This window comes from Pongo pygmaeus, chromosome 1, assembly GCF_028885625.2.
Source record: "Pongo pygmaeus isolate AG05252 chromosome 1, NHGRI_mPonPyg2-v2.0_pri, whole genome shotgun sequence".
Taxonomy (NCBI): domain Eukaryota; kingdom Metazoa; phylum Chordata; class Mammalia; order Primates; family Hominidae; genus Pongo; species Pongo pygmaeus.
Window position 1 is genome coordinate 75,328,180 of NC_072373.2, and position 26,558 is coordinate 75,354,737.

Genomic DNA, 26,558 nt, shown 5'->3' on the forward strand with positions numbered 1-26,558 from the left:
TTTTAAAAGACATGGAAATGTAAAACAACTAGAACCCCATATTCTTTTTTAAAAAATTGTAATGTCCCCGTTACAAGTAAACTACTATCTGAATACGGTAAATTACTCAGAGTGTTTAGTTTACATTCTTGGACTTTTGATTTTTAAATAGGGTCTAATACAGGACACCACTCATGAACTATACAAAATGAAGAAAAGTTATAGCCTTGCCCTAAGGCATGTAGCCTGAAAAGTTTTTATGAATAAAAGTGCTTCACAGAAGAAGTAAGTGATAGAAATAGAATGCTCTTTTAGGGTTTATATGCATTAAATTTTCATCTAAAATATCTGTATTCTGGCCGTAAAAATACACATTAGGTCTCCAACAGAAGAGGCTGTAATTGAACGAGGGCCCAACTGACTGCTATGCTGTAAAATCATTCCTGCATTTGCACCAAGGCCATAGTTCCCATGAGGTTCCCAGGAGCTGTGAGCACAGCAGGAATATTAAGGTGGGCCAGCTTCTGAAGAAATGGGACCTAATTAGTAACTTTGGCTGACGACTCACTACTGGTCTTTTCAAATGTTCCTTAGAAACAAACTACATCTACAATATTTGCACCTAACTTTCCTTTCTTCTTCCCTTGGAGTCAGACTTGCATTGTGATCCAATGGCTCTCCGGGCCTCTCCCAGCTCCTTCCCTATTTTCTCTTACAGGCATTTCCCATAATACATTTCTTACACACTTAATCCTGTCTTGGTGACAGGCTTCTCAGAGGATCTGAACTAACATACTCATTTTCATCAAGTCAAGTTCACAGAGCTAATTATATTGACACAATATGCCTAGTACTACACTTGGCTCTCTAGGACAAAGAAAATATCAGATAGCTTCTTCCCTCAAAGACTGAACACAATGCAGAAAAGACTTAAATGAAACTAATCAGATATTGTTCAAAATATGATACATAGGGCTAGCAAGATGGCCAAATAGAAACAGCTCTGGTCTGTAGCTCCCAGCGAGATCAACGCAGAAGGCGGGTGATTTCTGCGTTTCCAACGCAGGTACCGGCTCATCTCATTGGGACTGGTTAGACAGTGGGTACAGGGGGCAAGCTGAAGCAGGGTGGGGTGTCACCTCACAAGGGAAGTGAAAGGGTCAGGGAACTCCCTCCCCTAGCCAAGGGAAGCCATGAGGAACAATGCAATCCGGCACAGATATGACACTTTTCCCATGGTCTTTGCAACCCACAGACCAGGACATTCCCTCGGATGCCTACACCAACAGGGCCCTGGGTTTCAAGCACGAAACTGGGTGGCCGTTTGAGCAGACACCGAGCTAGCTGCAGGAGTTTTTTTTAATACACCAGTGGCACCTGGAATGCCAGAATCGTTCACTCCCCTGGAAAGGGGGCTGAAGCCAGGGAGCCAAGTGGTCTAGCTCAGCAGATCCCACCCCTATGGAGCCCAGCAAGCTAAGATCTGCTATCTTGAAATTTTCACTGCCAGCACAGCAGTCTGAAGTTGGCCTGCGATACTCCAGCTTGGTTTGGGGAGGGGCGTCCACCATTACTGAGGCTTGAGTAGGTGGTTTTCCCCTCACAGTGTAAACAAAGCCTCTGGGAAGTTCAAACTGGGCAGAGCCCACCGCAGCTCAGAAAAGATACTGTAGCCAGACAGCCTCTCTAGATTCCTCCTCTCTAAGCAGGGCATCTCTGAAAGAAAGGCAGCAGCCCCAGTCAGGAGCTTAGAAATAAAACACCCATCTCCCTGGGACAGAGCACCTGGGGGAAGGGGCAGCTGTGGGCACAGCTTCAGCAGACTTAAACACTCCTGCCTGCTGGCTGTGAAGAGAGCAGCAGATCTCTCAGCACTGCGCTTGAGTTCTGCTAAGTGACAGACTGCCTCCTCAAGTGGGTTCCAGACCCCTGAGCCTCCTGACTGGGAGAGCACACCTCCCAGCAGGGGTCAACAGACATCTCATATAGGAGAGCTCCGGCTGGCATCTGGTGGGTGCCTCTCTAAGACAAAGCCTCCAGAGGAAGGAACAGGAAGCAATCTTGCTGTTCTGAAGCCTCCGCTGGTGATACACAGGCAAACAAGGTCTGGAATGGACCTCCAGCAAACTCCAGCAGACCTGTAGCAGAGGGGCCTGACTGTTAGAGGAAAACTAACAAACAGAAAGGAACAGCATCAACATTAACAAAAAGGACATCCACACAAAAACGCCATCCAAAGGTTACCAACATCAAAGACCACAGGTAGATAAATCAATGAAGATGAGGAAAAACCAGAGCAAAAAGGCTGAAAATTCCAAAAACCAGAACACCTCTTCTCCTCCAAAGGATCACAACTCCTTGCCAGCAAGGGAACAAAACTGGATGGAGAATGAGTTTGACAAATTGACAGAAGTAGGCTTCAGAAGATTAGTAATAACAAACTCCTCCGAGCTAATGGAGCATGTTCTAACCCAATGCAAAGAAGCTAAGAACCTTAAAAAAAAGTTACAGGAACTGCTAACTAGAATAACTAGTTTAGAGAACATAAAGGACTTGATGGAGCTGAAAAACACAGCACAAGAACTTTGTGAAACATACACAAGTACCAACAGCCAAATCGATCAAGCAGAAGAAAGAATATCAGAGAATGAAAACCAACTTAATGAAATAAATCATGAAGACAAGATTAGAGAAAAAAGGATGAAAAGGAACAAACAAAGCCTCCAAGAAATATGAGACTATGTGAAAAGAGCAAACCTACACTTGATTGGTGTACCTGAAAGTGACGGGGAGAATGGAACCAAGTTGGAAAACACACTTCAGGATATTATCCAGGAGAACGTCTCCAACCTAGCAAGACAGGCCAACATTCAAATTCAGGAAAAATGGAGAATACCACAAAGATACTCCTCAAGAAGAGCAACCCAAGACACATAATCATCAGATTCACCAAGGTTGAAAGGAAAAAGAAAGTGTTAAGGACAGCCAGAGAGAAAGGTCGGGTTACCCACAAAGGGAAGCACATTAGACTAACAGCGGATCTCTCTGAAGAAACACTATAAGCCAGAAGAGAGTGGGGGCCAATATTCAACATTCTTAAAGAAAAGAATTTTCAACCAGAATTTCATATCTAGCCAAACTAAGATTTATAAGCAAAGGAGAAATAAAATCCTTTACAGACAAGCAAACGCCGAGGGATTTTGTCACCACCAGGCCTGCCCTAAAAGAGCTCCTGAAGGAAGCACTAAATTTGGAGAGGAAAAACTGGTACCAGCCACTGCAAAAACATACCAAATTGTAAAGACCATCAACACTATGAAGATACTGCATTAAGTAATGGGCAAAAGAACCAGCTAGCATCATAATGACAGGATCAAATTCACACATAACAATATTAACCTTAAATGTAAACAGGCTAAATGCCCGAATTAAAAGACACAGACTGGCAAATTGGATAAAGAGTCAAGACCTATCAGTGTGCTGTATTCAGAAGACCAATCTCATGTGCAAAGACACACATAGGCTCAAAATAAAGGGATGGAGGAATATTTACCAAGCAAATGGAAAGCAAAAAGAAGCAGGGGTGGCAATCCTAGTCTCTGATAAAACAGACTTTAAACCAACAAAGATCAAAAAAGTCAAAGAAGGGCATTACATAATGGTAAAGGGATCAATTCAACAAGAAGAGCTAATTATCCTAAATATATATGCACCCAACATAGGAGCACCCAGATTCATAATGCAAGTTCTTAGAGACCTACAAAGAGACTTAGACTCCCATACAATAATAGTGGGAGACTTTAACACCCCACTGTCAATATTAGACAGATCAATAAGACAGAAAATTAACAAGGATATTCAGGACTTGAACTCAGCTCTAGACCAAGTGGACCTAATAGACATCTACAGAACTCTCCACCCCAAATCAACAGAATATACATTTTTCTGAACACCACATCGCACTTATTCTAAAATTGACCACAAAATTCAAAGTAAAACACTCCTCAGCAAATGCAAAAGAATGGAAATCGTAACGGTCTCTCAGACAACAGTGCCATTAAATTAGAACTCAGGATTAAGAAACTCACTCAAAACTGCACAACTACATGGAAACTGAATAACTTCATCTGGAATGTTTACTGGGTAAATAACGAAATTAAGGTGGAAATAAATAAGTTCTTTGAAACCAGTGAGAGCAAAGACAAAATGTACCAGAATCTCTGGGACACAGCTAAAGCAGTGTTTAAAGAAAAATTTATAGCACTAAATCCCCACATCAGAAAATGAGAAAGATCAATAATTGACACCCTAACATCACAATTAAAAGAACTAGGGAAGCAAGAGCAAACACATTCAAAAACTAGCAGAAGACAAGAAATAACTAATATCAGAGCAGAACTGAAGGAGACAGACATGAAAAACCCTTCAAAAAAAACTCAATGAATCCAGGAGGCGGTTTTTTGAAAAGATTTACAAAATATATAGAATGTTAGCCAGACTAATAAAAAAGAAAAGAGAGAAGAATCAAATAGACACAATAAAAAATGATAAAAGGGATATCGCCACTGATCCCACAAAAATACAAACTATCAGAGAATACTATAAACACCTTTACACAAATAAACTAGAAAATCTAGAAGAAATGGATGAATTCCTGAATACATACACCCTCCCAAGACTAAACCAGGAAGAAGTTGAGTCCCTGAATAGACCAATAACAAGTTCTGAAACTAAGGCAGTAATTAATAGCCTACCAACCAAATAAAGCCCAGGACCAGATGGAGTCACAGTTGAATTCTACCAGAGGTACAAAGAGGAGCTAGTACCACTCCTTCTGAAACTATTTCAAAAATAGAAACATAGGGACTCCTCCCTAACTCATTTTATGAGGCCAGCACCATCCTGATCCCAAAACCTGGCAGAGACACAACAAAAAAAGAAAATTTCAGGCCAATATCCCTGATGAACATCGATGCGAAAATCCTCAATAAAATATTGGCAAACTGAATCCAGTAGCAAATGAAAAAGCTTATCCACCAAGAGCAATTCGGCTTCTTCCCTGGGATGCAAGGCTGGTTCAACATATGCAAATCAATCAACGTAATCCATCACATAAACAGAACCAATGACAAAAACCACATGATTATCTCAATAGATGCAGAAAGGGCTTCGATAGACTTCAACACTCCTTCATGCTAAAAACTCTCAATAAACTAGGTATTGGTGGAACATATCTCAAAATAATAAGAGCTATTTATGGCAGACCCACAGCCAATATCATACTGAATGGGCAAAAGCTGGAAGCATTCCCTTTGAAAACCGGCACAAGACAAGGATGCCCTCTCTCACCACTCCTATTCAACACAATATTGCAAGTTCTGGCCAGGGAAATCAGGCAAGAGAAAGAAATAAAGGGTATTCAAATAGGAAAAGAGGAAGTCAAATTTTCTCTGTTTGCAGATGACGTGATTATATATTTAGAAAACCCCATTGTCTCAGCCCAAAATCTCCTTAAGCTGCTAAGCACCTTCAGCAAAGTCTCAGGATACAAAATCAATGTGCAAAAATCACAAGCATTCCTATACACCAATAATAGACAAACAGCCAAATCATGAGTAAACTCCCATTCACAATTGCTACAAAGAGAATAAAATACCTAGGAATACAATTTACAAGGGTTGTGGAGGCCCTCTTCAAGGAGAACTACAAACCACTGCTCAAGGAAATAAGAGAGGATACAAACAAATGGAAAAATATTCCATGCTCATGGATAGAAAGAGTTAATATTGCAAAAATGGCCATACTGCCCAAAGTAATTTATAGATTCAATGCTATCCCCATCAAGCTACCACTGACATTCTCCACAGAATTAGAAAAAACTACTTTAAATTTCTCATATGGAACCAAGAAACAGCCTGGAGGCATCATGCTACTTGACTTCAAACTATAATACAAGTCTACAGTAACGAAAACAGCATGGTACTGGTATCAAAACAGATATATAGAACAACGGAACAGAACAGAGGCCTCAGAAATAACACCACACATCTACAAACATCTGATATTTGACAAACCTGACAAAAACTAGCAATGGGGAAAAGGATTCCCTATATAATAAATGCTATGGGGAAAACTGGCTAGCCATATGCAGAAAACTGAAACTAGAACCCTTCCTTAAACCTTATACAAAAATTAACTCAAGATGGATTAAAGACTTAAACGTAAGACCTAAAACCATAAAAATCCTAAAAGAAAACCTAGGCAATACCATTCAGGACATAGGCATGGGCAAATACTTCATGACTAAAACACCAAAAGCAATAGCAACAAAAGCTAAAATTGATGAATGGGATCTAATTAAATGAAAGAGCTTTGGCACAGAAAATGAAACTTACCATCAGTGAACAGGTAACCTACAGAATGGGAGAAAATTTTTGCAATCTATCCATCTGACCAATGGCTAATATCCAGCATCTACAATGAACTTAAACAAACTTACAAGAAAAAAAACAAACAACCCCATCAAAAAGTGGGCAAAGCATATGAACAGACACTTCTTAAAGGAAGACATCTATGTGGCCAACAAACATATGAAAAAAAGCCCATTATCATTGGTCATTAGAGAAATGCAAATCAAAACCACAATGATATACCATCTCACACCAGTTAGAATGGCGATCATTAAAAAGTCAGGAAACAATAGATGCTGGAGAGGATGTGGAGAAATAGGAACGCTTTTACACTGTTGGTGAGAGTGTAAATTAGTTCAACCATTGTGGAAGATTCCTTAAGGATCTAGAACTAGAAATACCATTTGACCCAGCCATCCCATTACTGGGTATGTACCAAAAGGATTATAAATCATTCTACTATAAAGACACATGCACACATATGTTTATTGCAGCACTATTCACAATAGCAAAAACTTGGAACCAACCCAAATGCCCATCAATGATAGACTGGATAAAGAAAATGTGGCACATATACACCATGGAATACCATGCAGCCATAAAAAAGAATGAGTTCATGTCCTTTGCAGGGACATGGATGAAGCTGGAAACCATCATTCTCTGCAAACCAAACACCGCATGTTCTCACTCATAAGTGGGAGTTGCACAATGAGAACATATGGGCACAGGGAGGGGAACATCACACACTGGGGCCTGTTGGGGGGTGGGGGGCTAGGGGAGGGATAGCATTAGGAGAAATACCTAATGTAGATGACAGGTTGACTGGGTGCAGCAAACAACCATGGCACATCTATACTTATGTAACAAACCTGCATGCTCTGCACACATATCCCAGAACTTAAAGTATAATTAAAAATATATATATAATACATAATCTAAATTTTACAAAATATTTTAAAAATAAATTTTATTGTGTATATTTGTGGTTTACAACACAATGTTATGTGATATATATTTATAGTAAAATGGTTACTACAGTGAAGCAGAGTAACATATCTATCATCTCACACTTTTTTTTTGTTTGTGTAATAAGAGCATCTAAAATCTTCCTATTTAACAAAAATCCCTAAAACAATACAATTTTATTAACTATAGTGCTCATGTTATACATTTGATCTCCAGATTTGTTTTAATCTATAAATCACTGTGGGTATAGTGGGTAGGACTACCTTTATAAGGGAGATGGGCAACTAAGATTTAGACAGATGGGAAGGAGGAGTAGGGCAATTTAGATTCACATTATTTCTAGGGAGAAAGGACGAAGGGTTCTGATTAAAGAAGAGGCTTTAAAGGTGCGGGAAGAGGAGGCTTCACTTATAAAAATATTGTCAACTGTACAACAATTAATAACCAGGAGATAAATCCTCATAATTCTGTAACATAAAACAATCCATTCAAGAATAACTACAAGTTTTTGTCTAGGATATTTAAGCCATTTGAATCTAGTATAGAAATAGATCTCAAATATGAAAAAAAATCATAATTCAGGAGGCACTATAAACAGCATTTTATTTGAAGGTTTCCTGTGTTTCATCTTTGCAGGTGAGTTTTTTTTTTTCTTTTGTATTTTAGATAGTTATCTTACTTTCCTTTTCCTCCTGAAAGAGTAATGTTTTTTAAAAAGAGTGACTATAATCAAATCCTTAGGCTTCACACCAATCCCTTTATTCTAAGTTTATCCATTTTTATCATCCTCATAATCCCACCCTTTCTCTTCTGTATCCTAGTAATAGTGTGATGGCTTCAATTAGGCTTTCAATTGAAAGACTACAGGCTTCACAGAAACTAAAAAGCTATTTCAAGGAAAGCTAGTATGGGACTAAGACCATGAAGAAATTAAAAAATCTCTTTAGGCACTCTGAAGAGTATTATAAATCACTCATTCTCTTTCCAGGACTCTAGCTTCACAAACCCTGACCTTTTCATTGTTACAGTCTCAGAAGAAAAATCTGTATTTTAAAATCACATTATATCTTCTCAGTTGAGCTGTGACTCATAAAGTCTATCCTACTAATACGTATATTAAAGAGGACCAAAAAAAAAACCCCAAAATAACCCTTCTGTATGACTATAATGATTCTAACAAATACAATAAATGATTTTGAAATCTTGTGAGTAAAGGGTAAGTATGAAATTAACCCCAAACATACATACATACATACATACACACACACACATACACACACACACACACACACACACACACCCCTATATAAATGAAGTTTTCAACTTTGGGTTGCTAAGATTTATTTATATGTGTGTGCATATATTTAGTGTTCTAAATAGATATAAATATAATTGTTCTCGGCAATAAAGCAGAATTGGACAATTCATCTAAAATGAATATGAAAGGATTTAAAAAGAAAAAAACTAAATCAAACTCTGACTCTAAGAGATTAATATTTATCAGTATGCAAATTTGGTACCTTCTTTATTCTAATGGATAAACTGTGGGGATCAAATAACAACATGCAAAAAATGCTTTCAAAACCACAGGGCTTTACAAATTTTTACTATTACTGTTATGATTATGTTGATCCACAGTAGGATGGTTCTCCGAGTCTTTCTTATAAGACCTGAAAGAATTCACTGTTCCCTAAGGAAGTTAATTTGCTTTGAGAATATGCTGCTGTCCCTAAGTGTCTGTTAAAATCACTTAATTCACTGCTCATTAGAATGTGCTGGCAAAGCAGGTGGCCCCAGGGGTTCAAAGGATTCCTTGGCAGCCCATATTTGGATCTGCATTAGAAGGTTGCCATAATTCAAAGCAGCTTACTAGGAAATCAAGGGAGAGATAGGAGATACACAGAGAATAGAAAAATCTGCTTGATTGTCCAAGTGCTTCCTGATTCCTCAAAAGCACTGCTCCAGACTAAATCCTTTTGGATCCATCTGATCCAAGAACACCTATCATCCCACAACAAAGGGCTCTTACTCTGGAATCCATCCGATTCCAAAGATATGAGTGGAAGGAGTTCCACAGAAGTAGGAGGAGTGCTTAGTCAGTGCTATGTAAAGAATAGGGGGCTGGGTGGCTGGGCAGAGTGGCTCACGCCTGTAATCCCAACACTTTGAGAGACCGAGGCAGGCAAATTGTCCGAATTCAGGTATTCAAGAGCAGCCTGATTGACATAGTGAAACCCTGTCTCTACTAAAAAGACCAAAATTAGCCCAGAGTGGTGGTGCGTGCCTGTAATCCCAGCTACTTGGAAGGGTGAGGTGGGAGGATTGCTTGAGCCTGGGATGCTGAAGTTGCAATGAACCAAGATTGCACCACTGCACTCCAGCCTGGGCAACAGAGCAAGACCCTGAAGAGGAAGGGGAGGGGAGGGGAGGGGAGGGAAGGGGAGGAGGGGGGAGAGGGGAAGAGGAGGAGAGGAGGAGAGGAGAGAGAGAGAAAGAGAGAAAAAGAAAAGAGAGAGACAGAGAAAGGAGAGGAGGGGAGGGGAGGGGACAGGAGAGAGGATGATAATTTGTTCAGTAAATGCTGACATTCCAACTAGGGCTCATTCAGACACATCAAGAAAGAGTTGAATTAAAAGCAGTCAAATGGCTAGAAAATGGTATTGAAAATAATATCAACTAAGTGAAAAATAATTCATCCTCATAATCACAAATACCCCCTATGTCTAGAAAACAATATAAATAATGTATGATTACATGTCATTTTAAGATTCAGTGACTGTTTGCATTCTCCAAAAGTATGCAGCAGATAACTCATCATTAGTATCAAAACAATACTTTAACTGCTCTTGTTTTTATAATAAATCCAATCTTTTTGATAAAAATATTTGGTAAAATAAGGGTTAAGTTTACTTTTGTCCTCCTATAAACCATTATGCTATCAGATTATTAATTCAGATAAACAAAGGTATTAATCTCTCTATAATATATTCAATCTCTCCTATTAATAGCAGTATCCTCTTTTTTCAGAGAGCATTTACACCAAACAAAAAATGAGAAAAAGCAATATGCACAAATTAAATTTACACCAAATATCACTTCAAATTATATTGTTCTGAATAATATTTTAGCTGATTACTATGACTAACTGGTCTTAGGTCTTATAAAGAGATGTATATCTAAAAGTAAACTACTAATGCACTCCATTTGATGTAACAAACCGAACACTGTAACAGAAGGCCAGGTAAAATCTTCAGGTTTAAGGAGAAGACCCTTTTACATCTTTAGTATTAAGAGCCAGAGCTAATAACTGACACAGGATTTAACTGCTAAATTCTGCATTTATGTGTTACATGTCAGGAAAAAAAAATTTAAACAACACTGAGAATCACAGAACATTGGAACCGGAGCAATCTTATGACACCACACCCTTACAAATTTCCCGCATTCTTAGATCTACTTAGTGAAAGAATCAAAACCAGAACCAGATTTCCTGATGCCCAGTGCTTTAAACTATACCAACCTGTCTCCCAACTTACAGCAGATTTTTACATCACATGTTAAATAATAAAAATGGGAAATATATTTGGGGTGGTAGTATATTCTTCCCTGTCTCATGGACATTCTTTTAAAATATGTTATTGACCTAACCAATAGGAAAGACAGGGAGAGAAAGAGGGAAGAACCAAATTTGCAGAAACTGTCATTGCAGAAATCTATTAAATTGCAAACTTTTCATCTGCAGAAACCTATGAATTCCACTAATACTTTCAGTTCAACTTCCCCCATATAAATTTATGACAACAGAAGAAGCTTTGAATCATTTTGATTTCCTCCTACTCTGAAGAAAGATATTAAGAGGCAAAACTGGAATTGACAGGGCCATTAAAACACGACAATGAGTTTTTAACAGTCTTCCCTCTAACGTGACAGTTCAAATCATTTCTCCTTTCATCAGAGCCACAGAAAACTTTTCAACTACAAAGTCAAATTGTTGTATCCTTGAAAATAGAGTTGATTTCTAAACTAATTGTCACTGAAATTTTCTTAATTTCTGCTCAATTTAGGAGCACAGCATATTACATCTCTAGTGTAGGCTCCACTGATGAAAATTGTCAAAAATAAATGAGGTAATATATGTGAAAGTACTCTGCAAATGTAAAATTATTTTAACATATAGAAAACACTATTTAAAAAAAAAAAAAGGCCTACGATTGTGTTGCTGATGTGAAGAAGATGCAACTTTCTTAGTGGTTAATCATTAGATACATTTCCTTTAAAATCAGGAGCAAGAAAAGGATGTCTGCTATGATAGCTTTATTTGAACACTATACTAAAGGTGTGGTCAGTGCAATAAGACAAGAGTCAAATAGAAAAAGAATAAGGATTGGTAAAGGAAAAGCAAAACTGTCCTTATTTACATATAGCAAAGCAGCTGAGATAAGATCAAGGTGTTATTAATGTTTATTCAGTTCTGCGCGGGGTGTCCAGAATAGAAACTCAAAGGTGGACTGCTGAGTGTGAGGTATAATGCTAGTTATTATTCTAGAACCAATGTTTCTAGAAACAATGTTAGAACAGTTAGACTACACAGTTAGACTACCTTTAAGCCTTAGACTACCTTTAAATGGTTAGACTACCTTTAAGCCTTAAAGGTTACACATAGGCAGCTTTTGGGAATATGGGATGGGGGTCATAAAATAAAAGACTATGGTTCAAATTGGATACAAAAAGCAAAGAAAAGTGGATGTGGAAGCTTGAGAATAACATTCCATTCTAAATTACTCATAAGTATGCTATACTAAATTACTCACAGATATGCTATCCTATTTGTGAGCCATCATCAAACTTAAGGTTTCCTGGCATGAGCACTGGATTACTAAATAATAGTAAATCAAGATGGGAAGGAACCGGGTCAATCACAAACCAAGTGATCTACAGGGTAGGATGTATACATCTCTGCTCACATCCATTATCAAAGACTGTTGTGAAATTATTTTTATGTATATACAGCTCAGTACAGCATTAAAATCCTTAAAAAGTTTTATTACTTTAATACTATGTCTAATGTAATTTTGTTTTCTACATCTTCACAAAATTTAGTGTGATTTAAACTACTTGTCGATAATAAAGTATCTCAGATCTACATTTTACAATATTCTTCATTCAGAAAGAGTTTTAAAATGGTTTAATCATGTTGTAAAATGTATACTGATAATCTAAAATGGCTACATGAGCTCTGTGAATGTACTGATGAGTATTTTCAAATGAATCCAAAGTTGCATTATTATTTGCAACACCAAAGCAAAGTGTATCAACTATTTAAAAGTGCCAATCATTCAACTTTTATTTTTGTGTTTGGTAATGTTTCAGATTATTCCCCCTCTAAATATTACATAACAAGGCAAATACTATTTTTACTACAATGGAGCAAAATGTTAAGTCAGAAGCTGCAAGCACATTAGAACCATCTGTTTTAGTTATGTGAAGAAAGTATCTAGTATCAATCAGAGAAAAGCTGAGGGGGAAGTCACTGACTGGCTGAAAATATATTACATGCTAGGGGAAAAAAATGTTCCATATGCCATAAACCAGACCCTCTTAAATAAACCTGGAAATGATATAAATTTTCCTAACCTCTTTACACAAGCCAGTGTTAATCAGCTTGCAGAATTTCAAAGTAGTAGAAAAATGTTTTAAATAATTACTTTCGTCCTTCACAAGCATATAATGAACATATACCTTTTTTTGTGGCATCCAATGGTCTTTGGTACTTTTCAAAGTAGATGATATATCACTTTCTAAAGATCAGTATATTCTCAGATTATAAGTTATATATTTCTAGCTCTGAATGACACATTCATATAAAAATATATTTCTGATCAGCATATATTTAGAATCCTCCGAAATGGTTAGATAAAAAAATATGAGAGAGAGAAAAAGTAAGAAAAAAAGAGACAAGAGTGTGAAGAGGCCAAAACCACCAACATGCAAGGACTTCAATGAAAGTTGTGCCATTTGCAGAATTAAACATTAATCCTACTTGGTTAGAGTATGTAGGTGAGTGCTTTTATAAGTGCTCTTTTTAAAAAACAGTAAATATAAAATGAAATAGATTTGTGAATATACTTCTGACTACCTACTGGCTAATATTTGCTACTCATTACAAAGGCTAAATTGGATTATTCAGGAACTGATTACCTAACTTACAAATTAGCCATGATGTTTGCCTTTTTCTCCATATTATTACCAAATTTTTGTGCAGTTCATTATTCATTAACCATCTCTTTAGAATGTTAGATATCAACAATGTAAGTATACCCACCACACTTCATTCTGCATTTCTGATAAAAGTAATAACTTGATGGCTATTCTATACTGACAGAGACAGAATCTTCTGTATCCAAGCAGAGCACATTTACTGAAAATCAGGAAACAGGTTTTTTCCAGGCCTACTTATAATGAGGGAGAAAAAAGATTTCAAAATGGGATATAAAAACCATGCAAAAATATATGATGTGACATAACTCAGAATATATCAACAACATCCAATAATTTGCCAATATTCAACAATAAGCACACTGATTCTTATACTTGCCTGTTGTCAGAAAAATGGAAACATTTTTCTGATCTTGTCAGAAGGACAGAGTCATCTGGGACTCTTTTGAGCCTTTACAGCATAGCCTGAGAGGACCTTTTGTTCCTTTCCTGTTAGCAGGAGAGCCAAACTGAGGCTATGCTGCGCCTCCTCCCTCATGAGGAGGCACGAAACATGCAACTGAAAAGTCACCTTCTGGGATCAGTACTGAAGATCTCATAGCATGTGTGCAAAGCAGAAAACATGGCATAGTGCAAATAAGAAATGAAGACAGAGTAAAAAAAATCCTTAAATGGGTTTCTAAAACATAGCTCTGTAAAATAATTTAGAAAAATTGAGGTAGAGGGTCCTACCTTGCAGATCTTATAGAGCGATTCCTGACCATCTCCTCCAGTATCTTTAAAGTAATCATGTGCGGGAAATGTACGATGAATATCTCGAGTAATAACACTCTCCTGGGCTGAGTCCTAAAAAAGAAAAAAAATAGACCTGTTTATTAAATTTTTTCCCAGTTATGAAATATAATATATACACATGGTAAAAAACTCAAACAGCAAGAAAAGTAAACAACAGAAAAACATAAAAACTTCCCTTCTATCCCAGACCCATAGTCCTATACCCAAGGTAAGTGTTACCAACAGCTCCTTTGTATCTTTTCACCCATCTATCTATACATATTTGTGTGTGTATGTATGTTTATATGGGGAGAAGGGGCAGGGATGGAGGGAAGTTGTATACATACATCTCCATAGAAGCAAACTAGACTGTTTCTTTCACTTAATGGGATAACATAGAGTGTTCCTTATCAAGACATGTACATATAGTTTATTCTCTGTAGGAGTGGTTACTTTTTAAAAATAAGGTATATCTGGATATAGATATATCATAATTTACTTAACATTCTCCTATTAATGACCATATTCTTTGCATTTTTTTCTATTTATATAACAAACAATATCATAAGGAATATTTTATACATATGTCTTATGCACATGTTCAAGGATAAATTCCTTGAGGTTTAATTGCTAAGTCAAAAGTTACATGCATTTCCAATTTTGATGAACGTACTCTCTCTCTCTCCAGAATTGTCATTCCAATACATACTCCAAAAAATAGTAGAGTATGTATTTTTCATCTAATACCACAAATTATCTAATTTTTAAATCTGACAATCTGATAAAAACTCAGACCATGGTCATTTAAAAAGTAAAAATACTATCAATCTTTCCCAGGCTAATTACCCAACAGGCTAATGACTCCACAAAACAGGAAGCTACAGGCTACTATATTAAGATGATCTCTTTTTTTTTTTTTTTTTTTTTGAAGTAGAGTCTCACACTGTTGCCCGGGCTGGAGTACAATGGCATGATCTCGGCTCACTGCAACCTCCGCCTCCCGGGTTCAAGCGATTCTCCCGCCTCAGCCTCCCAAGTAGCTGGGATAACAGGCACCCGCCACCACATCCAGCTATTTTTTTTTTTTTTTTTTTTGTAGTTTTAGTAGAGACGGGGTTTCACTGTGTTGGAACAGGCTGGTCTCAAACTCCTGACCTTGTGATTCACCCACCTCAGCCTCCCAAAGTGCTGGGATTACAGGTGTGAAGGATGATATCTTCTTTAAAGATAAGCCTAGATATTTGTTGAAGACAAATTTAGAAAACAAAACCACAAATTGAGTGAAATTCTAGCCTTATAAAAATGATTAAACATTCTCTTGATTTTATTTTATTCCTGGAAATGTTTGTTTTATCTTTTTACATGTCAAGAAAATAGTATGGGGCTACTCATAGCAACACTGGTGGTGAAAATATTTTGTACAATTCACATCAAACTACGAATTGCAAATTAAAAGAATTGCTTAATGTCTTATTTCCATAAAGATTTGAAGAAACCTTCTCTTCAATCTCAAATCAAGAAAGAAAAAAAGTTTAATATATGTTATTTTAATGAATGCCATTTCTCTTTCTCTTGATAGCTGCGAAGTATACAAGAAGGGGGTGGTTGATTAGCTCTAAGGTAAGCCATTACCCTTTCTTGCTGCCTTCATTTCAGTTGCTATTTCATGCTGGGTGGTAATTAGATCTTATATACAGAAAGAGAGGAAGCAAATCAAAAACTTTCAAATTTGCTAGCAAACAGTGAACATATTACAAATCAATCCAGAGGAAATTCTGATGGCTTAGAGGAATGAAATGCTAAACCTGAATTAAAATAGAGCCTTAAAAAATCACCATAACTTAAGTAAAAGGATACAGAGAAAATTTATATTTGCCAAGGTAAATGTAGTTTCTAATGATAAAGAAAACTGCAGGATGGGGTGGGGGTATAGAACAAGGTAAGTATAAAGTTATTGTATAAAGCGATATATTATGAAACATTTGTTTTATCTTGTCTGGAGTCTTGAGTACAAAAATCTGGTAACCAGGCAGACCAAAGTTTTCACTGCCAGGTTTTCTCCAACAGAAGAGCTCTCTTCCCATAAGTTAATAGTTTCCACTTATAAACTACCTGAAAGATGAGGAATGAAAATGTTACTACTGCCATTGCTGAACTATTTCAGGGGCAAATATGTGCCCACTGGCCTGCAGGATAACTCTTTTTATACTTTTCAGGACATTAAGAGAGAGAAATCATTGGACTGTATTCCCTAGAAACTGATTATGCATTTAGGATTATGCTGTGTTTAAATGGTTCCAATAGTCTGATTCAGGGAAAGAAAAATTGGTAAAAAGAAAAATATCTAGAGAGTAAATTTGCATAATACTGAGTAATTTTTTTCTATGCACACTTGACCTTCCATATTTAAGAAATAAAGGACAAAATCAAATGAAAATACAATCACCTTGTCCTTACTTAATAAAATTTCCTGGCCGGTCGCGGTGGCTCACGCCTATAATCCCAGCACTTTGGGAGGCTGAGGCGGGCGTACTGCCTGAGCTCAGGACTTCGAGACCAGCCTGGCAACACAGTGAAACCCAGTCTCTACTAAAAAATACAAAAAATTAGCCCGGCATGGTAGCACATGCCTGTAATCCCAGCTACTCAGGAGGCTGAGGCAGGAGAATCGCTTGAACCTGGGAGGTGGAGGTTGCAGTGAGCTGAGACCGTGCCACTGGGCGACAGAGCGAGACTCCATCTCAAAAAAAAAAAAAAATTAATTAAAATAAAATTCCCCTTCCTAGGATTACCTTTAAGTGTTTAATACATATGTGTTCCTAGAGTTTTCTTCTTATACAGTGCTCTCAGTTGGCTAAGGGAATAATTTCTAGAACTTCACTTTATAGACTAAATAAGGTATTTTGCTACATTATTCACTGATCCATCTCATATAAGTGAAGGTCAACAGATAGAACAGAGTCTCGTAAGCAGCCTAATAGGAATGAAATTGTGTTCTGAACTTGTGAAAATCAAAAGAAAATAATTGTGTTTTTGAAGCAAAAGCTAATGTCAACCCACCTTCCAATTACCCATAACAGTTGAGAGCAGAAACAGTTTATGTTTCAGGAATGCACATCTAATCATCCAAATTCACTCACTCACTCATTCAACAAATATTTGAGTCAAGAAAGTTACAAAACTAAACATTCTGTAAAAGGAAAACAAAACAATTTTTCTCCTCAATATTAATTCCTTTCTTTTTAGACTTATTCTGATTGTAGTAGTTAATTTTACAAGAAATATAATGAAGAAAGAGGAAGGACAAAAAGAGGCTCAATAATTCATCATCTAAATATCTGGAGCTAAGGGCTTTCTTATGACATTTTATTTTTATATGGCTAAAAACATTTTATAGCACAACCAAAACTGATATGAATTCATTTTCTGAGAAGGTTCCCATATATGCAGGGGCTCCCTAAGTCCTGCCAGTTTTCTCCAGAATGAGAAGAGGGAACAATTCATTCCTTTAGGGGCTGCCACTTCACCAATATCTAGACGCATAAATTGCTCCACAACTTACTTCTCAGCAGGTGTATCTCCCATTTTGTACCTCAGAGTCCAATATGATATTTTAATGGCCTTGAAGCCAGATAAACTCATTGATTCTATTTCCACTTTCCTCACTTAATTCCTATAGGATCTCAGACAAGTTATTTAATCTTGCTAAACTACAGTTTCCTCATGTGTAAAATGGGATGATAATATCAAATGCATAATATTATTTAAAATAACATTATTTAGAATGTATGTGAAGCACTTAGCATATTGCCTAGTATAAACTGAGTACTTGTTAAATAAATAAAATTATTAATTAATTACAAGAAATATTTTTCCCATTTCCATAAGAATCATTATTCAACTGTTTAAAATTTTTGGTGAATATACATTTTAGACATCCTTCTGCATCTGTATACCTAAATAAACAACTCTTTTCTGTTACACTATGATTATGAAACCAATTCCTTTACAGATTTACAACACAATGATGGATTAATGCACACACACTCTGTTTAATTTCCAATCATGTATTTTATGTGTCCTAAATTACCCTTTTTTCTATGAATCCATTCATAAAAGCAACAGTGAACAACTATTCAGATAAAGTACTGCTTTTATCAACTAATATACACTCTGGCCCCAGCTTTGCATGTAACCCACGCAATAAAGAAAGATGTACACAAATATGTCCAGAAGAAGGATAGGAAGGACATGGTACAGTAGAATCTAAATTTGCCAGAGCAGTCACCATTTCCATCATTACTTTAGAATTTAGCTTTTCAAGATAAAAAAATAGTTGAAGTCATGTATGGAAAGGACAAAAACCACTATCACAAGTATATGCCTCCTTTCTGGACCATCACCACCGAGAATGTAACTCATAGGCAAAGTCCTTGAGAGTAGCCTTTCTCCTGCCTTAGTCAGGTTGGTCTATAAACAAAAGCTGACTCAGATCACAAAGTAGAAAGAAGTCTGTCATAAAGTCTGAAAAACTGAGTTTTATCTCCCATACCCCATGCCCTTGACATTATCATCACAGAGAAACTAAATCTGCCTTTCAAGGATTCTCTTTAATTTCCAAACCATTAGGTAGTAAGACTAAACTTATTCTCAAAAAAAGACATTGATCTCTACTGGATAAAATCATAGTCTAGCAGAGAATACAATTTAGCTTGTCGAAGATCAGCTTAAAACCAACTCTATGAGATATAAGCAGCTTGCTTAACTTCTGATCAATTTAAAGTAGGTTCAATTTAATGCCTGTTATCAAGAGTATTACATGAACTGTTCTCCCAGTATAACTTATATACACTGACATGTTTGCAATTCTCTTAATTCTTATTCAAAGAGAATCATCACTTACTCGCTCATTGTGAGAAAGAAATGAATGCAGCATTGAAGTGTCAACAAGCATTAGGAAGACAGCTTTGTATGACCACAGCCTATTATTTTTTATGAACCAATTTCTGGGCTGTCAACAACTAGAAAGGTATTTTAGTGAGGAAGACTGTTTTCAAATGTAACCTTAGCAGCGGCAGAAGTGCAAAAGTAATATCCTGTCAAATGAACACTGTGTACCTTGATTTGCCACATTTTAAAAATTGTGACAGCATCTTTTTTTATTAATCCTTATTATGAAATCCAAAGTGTAAGCTGTATTTTCACTTTACATCTACCACAAAATCATTTCAACTTTATAAGTGTTATACCGTACCAATCTGTTAGTGCCATTAAAAATGCCAATATAGACTGTCCCTAGCACAATCAGTAGGCAGATAAATAATTCAAAGCTGAAAAACTCTTTGACCTTAGACTTTGCCTTCTATTCTTACTCCACAGGGAGCCTCCTTTAGTTCTATGTTGGATGATAAAACATCACAAATTGGTCTGCTAACATGTTCCTGAAAGCAGATGGGTTTGCAGTGGTCGGTCTGATTTATTCACCTTGATGTTTGCCAAAAATCCATAGAGACAGAGATGAAAAGAGAAAATATAAAAGTGTACTCTAGTTTCAAACATGCTACTAATATCATGAACTAGAAACAGTAACACAAAAGGGCTGGGTCATTGCCAGCCTTTGTTCCTTGAATATGGGGTGGGGGGAGTCTTAAGTGTGGTAATACAGAAGCAAAGGAAAAAACCTCAATAAAATCATATTGTGAACAAACTGCTTCCCAGTCACTGCACACAAATGCTGCCAAACACTTCAGAATCAAAACCTGACACAATGGTCAAAAATATAAGCCATATTCTAGCTTCAGGTAGAAATAAATCTCTTCAGGGAAAGAAGCTACAATGAGAACTAAAGGGAGGTGTGTAGAGAGGAGAGGAGAAAGCGTATTTCGAGAGCAGTCAATATTCATGATGTGTACCTTGTTCTTGAAGGAAGTGCTGGGATTCCAGTGGAAAATATTTGAATAGAACAAAGCATTCTTTCAAGACTATAAGACTAGGAGGCACTGAGGCCTATGGGCATAGCCTGGATTTCCCACAGATCCTAAGTAATCTAAGTCAGAGTTCCAGATGACTGTCTATGACAAACATGTGGGGTTACTTTTAGACTCCAGTTACACCTACCCAATACTCCTGTGGTCACATTTGGATATGCCTTCGTTCTCAGGGTTGCTGGCTGTTCATTGTTCCAACTGGGGAACTTGACATTTTTGGAATTAATATCAACAGGCAATAATGAAACCTGCAACTCCTTTTAGGATAAAGGACAATAGCTGAACTCCATGCTGTTATTTTCCGAAGTTATAAATATTTCTCATTTTGCATTATCTTTAAAATTGTGATTTTTATCAAAACAGCTCTTTGAACTCTTTTGAAATACATACAAATTTTAAGAAAGAGCTCCATATTTATTATCCACTGTATAAAAATAATATTCTTTTACTTCTCTGAAAAACTTTTAAGGAATGCCTCGATAAAACGAGGGTTTGATAAACATGCCTATTTTAACCTAATTATTACAGTTTATAATTTTATAACTTTGACCATGTGTGCATCCATATATGGCCAAAGTTAATAATTGTTTGTATAAGCTGAATAATTTTTAGTAATTTTAGAAAACATTCTACCACTTCCTCAATCACTTTAGATGCTTCTCTTTGAAATTCTTCAAGCTCAATTACATTTTCTTAAATTGAATAATACAAAAAGTGACTGTAAGGCCAGGTACATTGGCTCACGCCTGTAATCCCAGCACTTTGGTAGGCTGAGATGGGAGGATCACTTGAGCCCAGGAGGCTGAGGCTCCAGTGATCTGAGATCATGCCATTGCACTCCAGCCTGGGCAGTGTAAGGCCCAGTCTGAAAACAAACAAACAAACAAACACCCACACACCACCCCACAAAAAGTGAACGTATATAAAAATTAAGCTTTCTGTTTGCTGAATAGTACAAACTCATTCATGTATTCAACAAAAACTTTTCTTAGCACTTACTAAGAATCAGGCACTATTCTAGATGTAGAAGATATAATTGTTAGCAAGAATAAATCTCTGACTCTACGGAGCCTATAATCTGGTAGTAGGGAAGAAAGACATTAAGCATATAATGTTGATTGGTTAGTAAAAAGTAATATAAAAATAAAGCAAGATAGGCCAGGCACAGTTGCTCATGCCTGTAATCCCAGCACTTTGGGAGGCAGAGGTGGGTGGATCATGAGATCAGGAGTTGAAGACCAGCCTGGCCAAGATGGTGAAACCCCATCTCTACTAAAAAAATACAAAAATTAGCCAGGTGTGGTGGCAGGTGCCTGTAATCCCAACTACTTGGGAGGCTGAGGCAGGAGAATTGCTTGACTCAGGGGGGCGGAGGTTGCAGTGAGCCAAGACTGCGCCACTGCACTCCAGCCTGGGTGACAGAGTAAGACTCCGTCTCAAAAAAAAAAAGGCAAGATAAAGAGATAGTGAGGAAAGGGCTGACCTATTAGGTAGGGTGGTTTTGCCTCTCTGAGTGAGATTATTTAGAGAAATATTTAGAAAAAGAGTATTACAGTCAGAGGGGAAAGCAATGTGCAAGGCCTTGAAGTGGGAGTGGAACGGCAATACTTCTCTTAACATTTTCTAGCATTTTTCTGACCTTTATGTTTCCAGTGTCTTCAATGAATTGCCAAAAATGATTCCAATATTTTTCTGGATTAACTTACCTCAGAAATGTATAAGTATAATTTACATCATTTTTACAAGATGATTTAATTCATATATTTGAATAATATACTCCTAGTTGCAAGTCTATATGAAAACTTACCATTCAAATATTTATTTAACATTTGTTATGTGCAAGACATTGTAATAGGATCTGGGGGCTCAAAAAAACACAGGGCATAGTCCATTATTTCCTTAAATTGCAGAAGGCTTAAGATCAACTTGTAAAGACAAGATATAGGTATACATATCGATGGAAAGAAATATACGCTAACAGCCAAAAAAAATTATATGGGCAATGTTAGCTATGGGAAATCAGTGGAGAACGTCTGCAAAAGTGGTGAAGTGGTGAAAGTGGCCTTCCACAGGAGATGGGGCCTGGGCTGGACTCAACAAAACCTACAGATCATGAATGAATATATTAACAGCAAGTGTGGTATAGACAAACCCTCCAAAGCAGGAAAGCACTTGGCATGCCCAGTAGATGTGACTCAAATTGACTGCAGAAGGGAATTCATAAAAGAACAAGTTGAGACAGAACCAGAATATAGAAAGGTGATCTTCAATGAAAACACTTTAACTTAATCCTATAGACAATATGGAGCCATTTCATCTGTCATAGTCTGTGAAGTCTCAGTTTTGTAAGCCATTGGTTCCAGTTCGGTTTCATATGCTTTTACTATCTGAATGACATAGAGTATAGTGAAAAATTAACCTTACTCAAAGAGAAGTTTGGCCTTTGCCATTGGCTAATAATAGGTGACTTTTAGCCCATGAAACATCATGCCTGATGGGGGGGGGGGTCTTTGCTTGCATGGGGGCCTTGGACACGGAATAGTCTAACAATGTTATTTATGACTAAGACTTTGGACCATGCCATACAAGTTTTACCTACAGAGAGGCTGGAGAATAAAGGTCAGCCACATAGGTAATATGTGACTGAGCCTCAATAAAAACTCTGGGCAACAAGGATTGGGTGAGCTTCCCTAGCTGGCAATACTCCATGTGTATTATCAAACACTGATGCCAGAAAAGTAACATCCATTACTCATGGGGACGGGACAAAGGAAGCTCCATATTTGGTGCTTCTCCTGGACTCAACCCTTTGTGTTTCTTCCCTTGGCTGGCTTTAATCTCTATTCTATAGTTGTAATACACTGTAACTATGAGAATAACTGCTTTCTGTCAGCTTCCATGAGCACGTCTAATGAATTATGAACTTAAGGGTGGTTTTGGTAACTCCCTGAATTTACAACTGGTGTCAGAAGTCAGGGCAGTGTGGATTGTGTTCTCCCTAACTTGCAGTTGGTTAGACTCCACAAATCGGCCATCAACAAATTTGAAGATCTCACTGTGGTATTCTCAACAGTAAATTTTCTCTATTTAGATATACGTATCATTGTTCAACATTTCCTCTGTCATTAACAAAATATTATTCATAATAAAATAGTTCCTCAAGACTGTTAATTATGAAAACTTTTAAAAAATAAACTTTAATGTAGAACCTCCAAAGCTAAATATATTAGAACCACTGTTGACCGTTTTACCACTTGTTCACGGAGGTTGTGAAAAATCTGTATCAGATCAGTGCAAGGAAGAATATTAAGTGAAAAGCTGATCACATAACTATTAAAATGATCTTGGAATTCCTTTTCATAAAGTATCACCTGAAACTTCAAAGGAGAGTGAATGCATTCCAGTCGCTTATCCATTTCAAAAAAATTGAATAATAACTACATATCTACAAAAATTTCGGTACTGTGTATATATATATATATATATATATGTATAAATTTTTTCTTATTATACTTTAAGTTTTAGGGTACATGTGCACAATGTGCAGGTTAGTTACATATGTATACATGTGCCATGTTGGTGTGCTGCACCCGTTAACTCGTCATTTAGCATTAGGTATATTTCCTAATGCTCTCCTTCTCCCCTCCCACCACCCCACAACAGACCCGGGAGTGTGATGTTCCCCTTCCTGTGTCCATGTGTTCTCATCGTTCAATTCCCACCTATGAGTGAGAACATGTGGTGTTTGGTTTTTTGTCCTAGTGATAGTTTGCTCAGAATGATGGTTTCCAGCTTCATCCATGTCCCTACAAAGGACATGAACTCATCATTTTTTATGGCTGCATAGTATTCCATGGTGTATATGTGCCACATTTTCTTAATCCAGTCTATCATTGTTGGGACACTTGGGTTGGTTCCAAGTCTTTGCTATTGTGAATAGTGCCGCAATAAACATACGTGTGCATGTGTCTTTATACCAGCAGGATTTATAATACTTTGGGTATATACCCAGTAATGGGATGGCTGGGTCAAATGGTATTTCTAGTACGAGATCCCTGAGGAATCGCCACACTGACTTCCACAATGGCTAAACTAGTTTACAGTCCCACCAACAGTGTAAAAGTGTTCCTATTTCTCCACATCCTCTCCAGCACCTGTTGTTTCCTGACTTTTTAATGATCGCCATTCTAACTGGTGTGAGATGGTATCTCATTGTGGTTTTGATTTGTATTTCTCTGATGGCCAGTGATGATGAGCATTTTTTCATTGGCTGTTGTTGTCAGTTGGCTGCATAAATGTCTTCTTTTGAGAAGTGTCTGTTCATATCCTTTGCCCACTCTTTGATGGGGTTGTTTCTTTTTTGTTTGTAAATTTGTTAGAGTTCATTGTAGATTCTGGATATTAGCCCGTTGTCAGATGAGTAGCTTGCAAAAATTTTCTCCCATTTTGTAGGTTGCCTGTTCACTCTGATGGTGGTTTCTTTTGCTGTGCAGAAGCTCTTTAGTTTAATTAGATCCCATTTGTCAATTCTGGCTTTTGTTGCCATTGCTTTTGGTGTTTTAGACATGAAGTCCTTGCCCAGGCCTATGTCCTGAATGGTATTGCCTAGGTTTTCTTCTAGGGTTTTTATGGTTTTAGGTCTAACATTTAAGTCTTTAATCCATCTTGAATTAATTTTTGTATAAGGTGTAAGGAAGGGATCCAGTTTCAGCTTTCTACATGTGGCTAGCCAGTTTTCCCAGCACCATTTGTTAAATAGGGAATCCTTTCCTCATTTCTTCTTTTTGTAAGGTTTGTCAAAGATCAGATGGTTGTAGATATGCAGCATTATTTCTGAGGGCTCTGTTCTGTTCCATTGTTCTATATCTCTGTTTTGGTACCAGCAGCATGCTGTTTTGGTTACTGTAGCCTTGTAGTATAGTTTGAAGTCAGGTAGCGTAATGCCTCCAGCTTTGTTCTTTTGGCTTAGGATTGACTTGGCAGTAAGGGTTATTTTTTGGTTCCAGATGAACTATAAAGTAGTTTTTTCCAATTCTGTGAAGAAAGTCATTGGTAGCTTGATGGAGATGGCATTCACTCTATAAATTACCTTGGGCAGTATGGCCCTTTTCACAATATTGATGCTTCCTACCCATGAGCATGGAATGTTCTTCCATTTGTTTGTATCCTCTTTTATTTCCTTGAGCAGTGGTTTGTAGTTCTCCTTGAAGAGGTCCTTCACGTCCCTTGTAAGTTGGATTCCTAAGTATTTTATTCTCTTTGAAGCAATTGTGAATGGGAGTTCACTCATGATTTGGCTCTCTGTTTGTCTGTTATTGGTGTATAAGAATGATTGTGATTTTTGCACATTGATTTTGTATCCTGAGACTTTGCTGAAGTTCCCTATTAGCTTAAGGAGATTTTGGGCTGAGACAATGGGGTTTTCTAGATATACAATCATGTCATCTGCAAACAGGGACAATTTGACTTCCTCTTTTCCTAATTGAAGACCCATTATTTCCTTCTCCTGCCTAATTGTCCTGGCCAGAACTTCCAACACTATGTTGAATAGGAGTGGTGAGAGAGGACATCCCTGTCTTGTGCCAGTTTTCTAAGGGATTGCTTCCAGTTTTTGTCCATTCAGTATGATATTTGCTGTGGGTTTATCATAGATAGCTCTTATTATTTTGAAATACATCCCATCGATACCTAATTTATTGAGAGTTTTTAGCATGAAATGTTGTTGAATTTTGTCAAAGGCCTTTTCTGCATCTATTGAGATGATCATGCGGTTTTTGTCATTGGTTCTGTTTATATGCTGGATTATGTTTATTGATTTTCGTATGTTGAACCAGCCTTGCATCGCAGGGATGAAGCCAACTTGATCATGGTTGATAAGCTTTGTGATGTGCTGCTGGATTTGATTTGCCAGTATTTTATTGAGGATTTTTGCATCAATGTTCATCAAGGATATTGGTCTAAAATTCTCTTTTTTGGTTGGGTCTCTGCCCGGCTTTGGTATCAGGATGATGCTGGCCTCATAAAATGAGTTAGGGAGGATTCCCTCTTTTTCTATTGATTGGAATAGTTTCAGAAGGAATGGTACCAGTTCCTCCTTGTCCCTCTGGTAGAATTCTGCTGTGAATCCGTCTGGTCCTGGACTCTTTTTGGTTGGTAAGCTATTGATTATTGCCACAATTTCGGATCCTGTAATTGGTCTATTCAGAGATTCAACTTCTTCCTGGTT

General features: G+C 37.1%; 1 protein-coding gene across 11 annotated transcripts in view; it reads right to left on the reverse strand.

Annotated features, from left to right (window-relative positions):
• RABGAP1L (RAB GTPase activating protein 1 like) overlaps positions 1-26,558 on the reverse strand; it is an 852,978-nt gene that overhangs the window by 354,969 nt on the left and 471,451 nt on the right. For all 11 annotated transcript variants that reach the window (XM_054449610.2, XM_054449637.2, XM_054449629.2 and 8 more), the window contains one exon: positions 14,304-14,417. In XM_054449610.2, the coding sequence (XP_054305585.1) occupies positions 14,304-14,417 (114 nt within the window). The remainder of the gene's footprint in view (positions 1-14,303; positions 14,418-26,558) is intronic.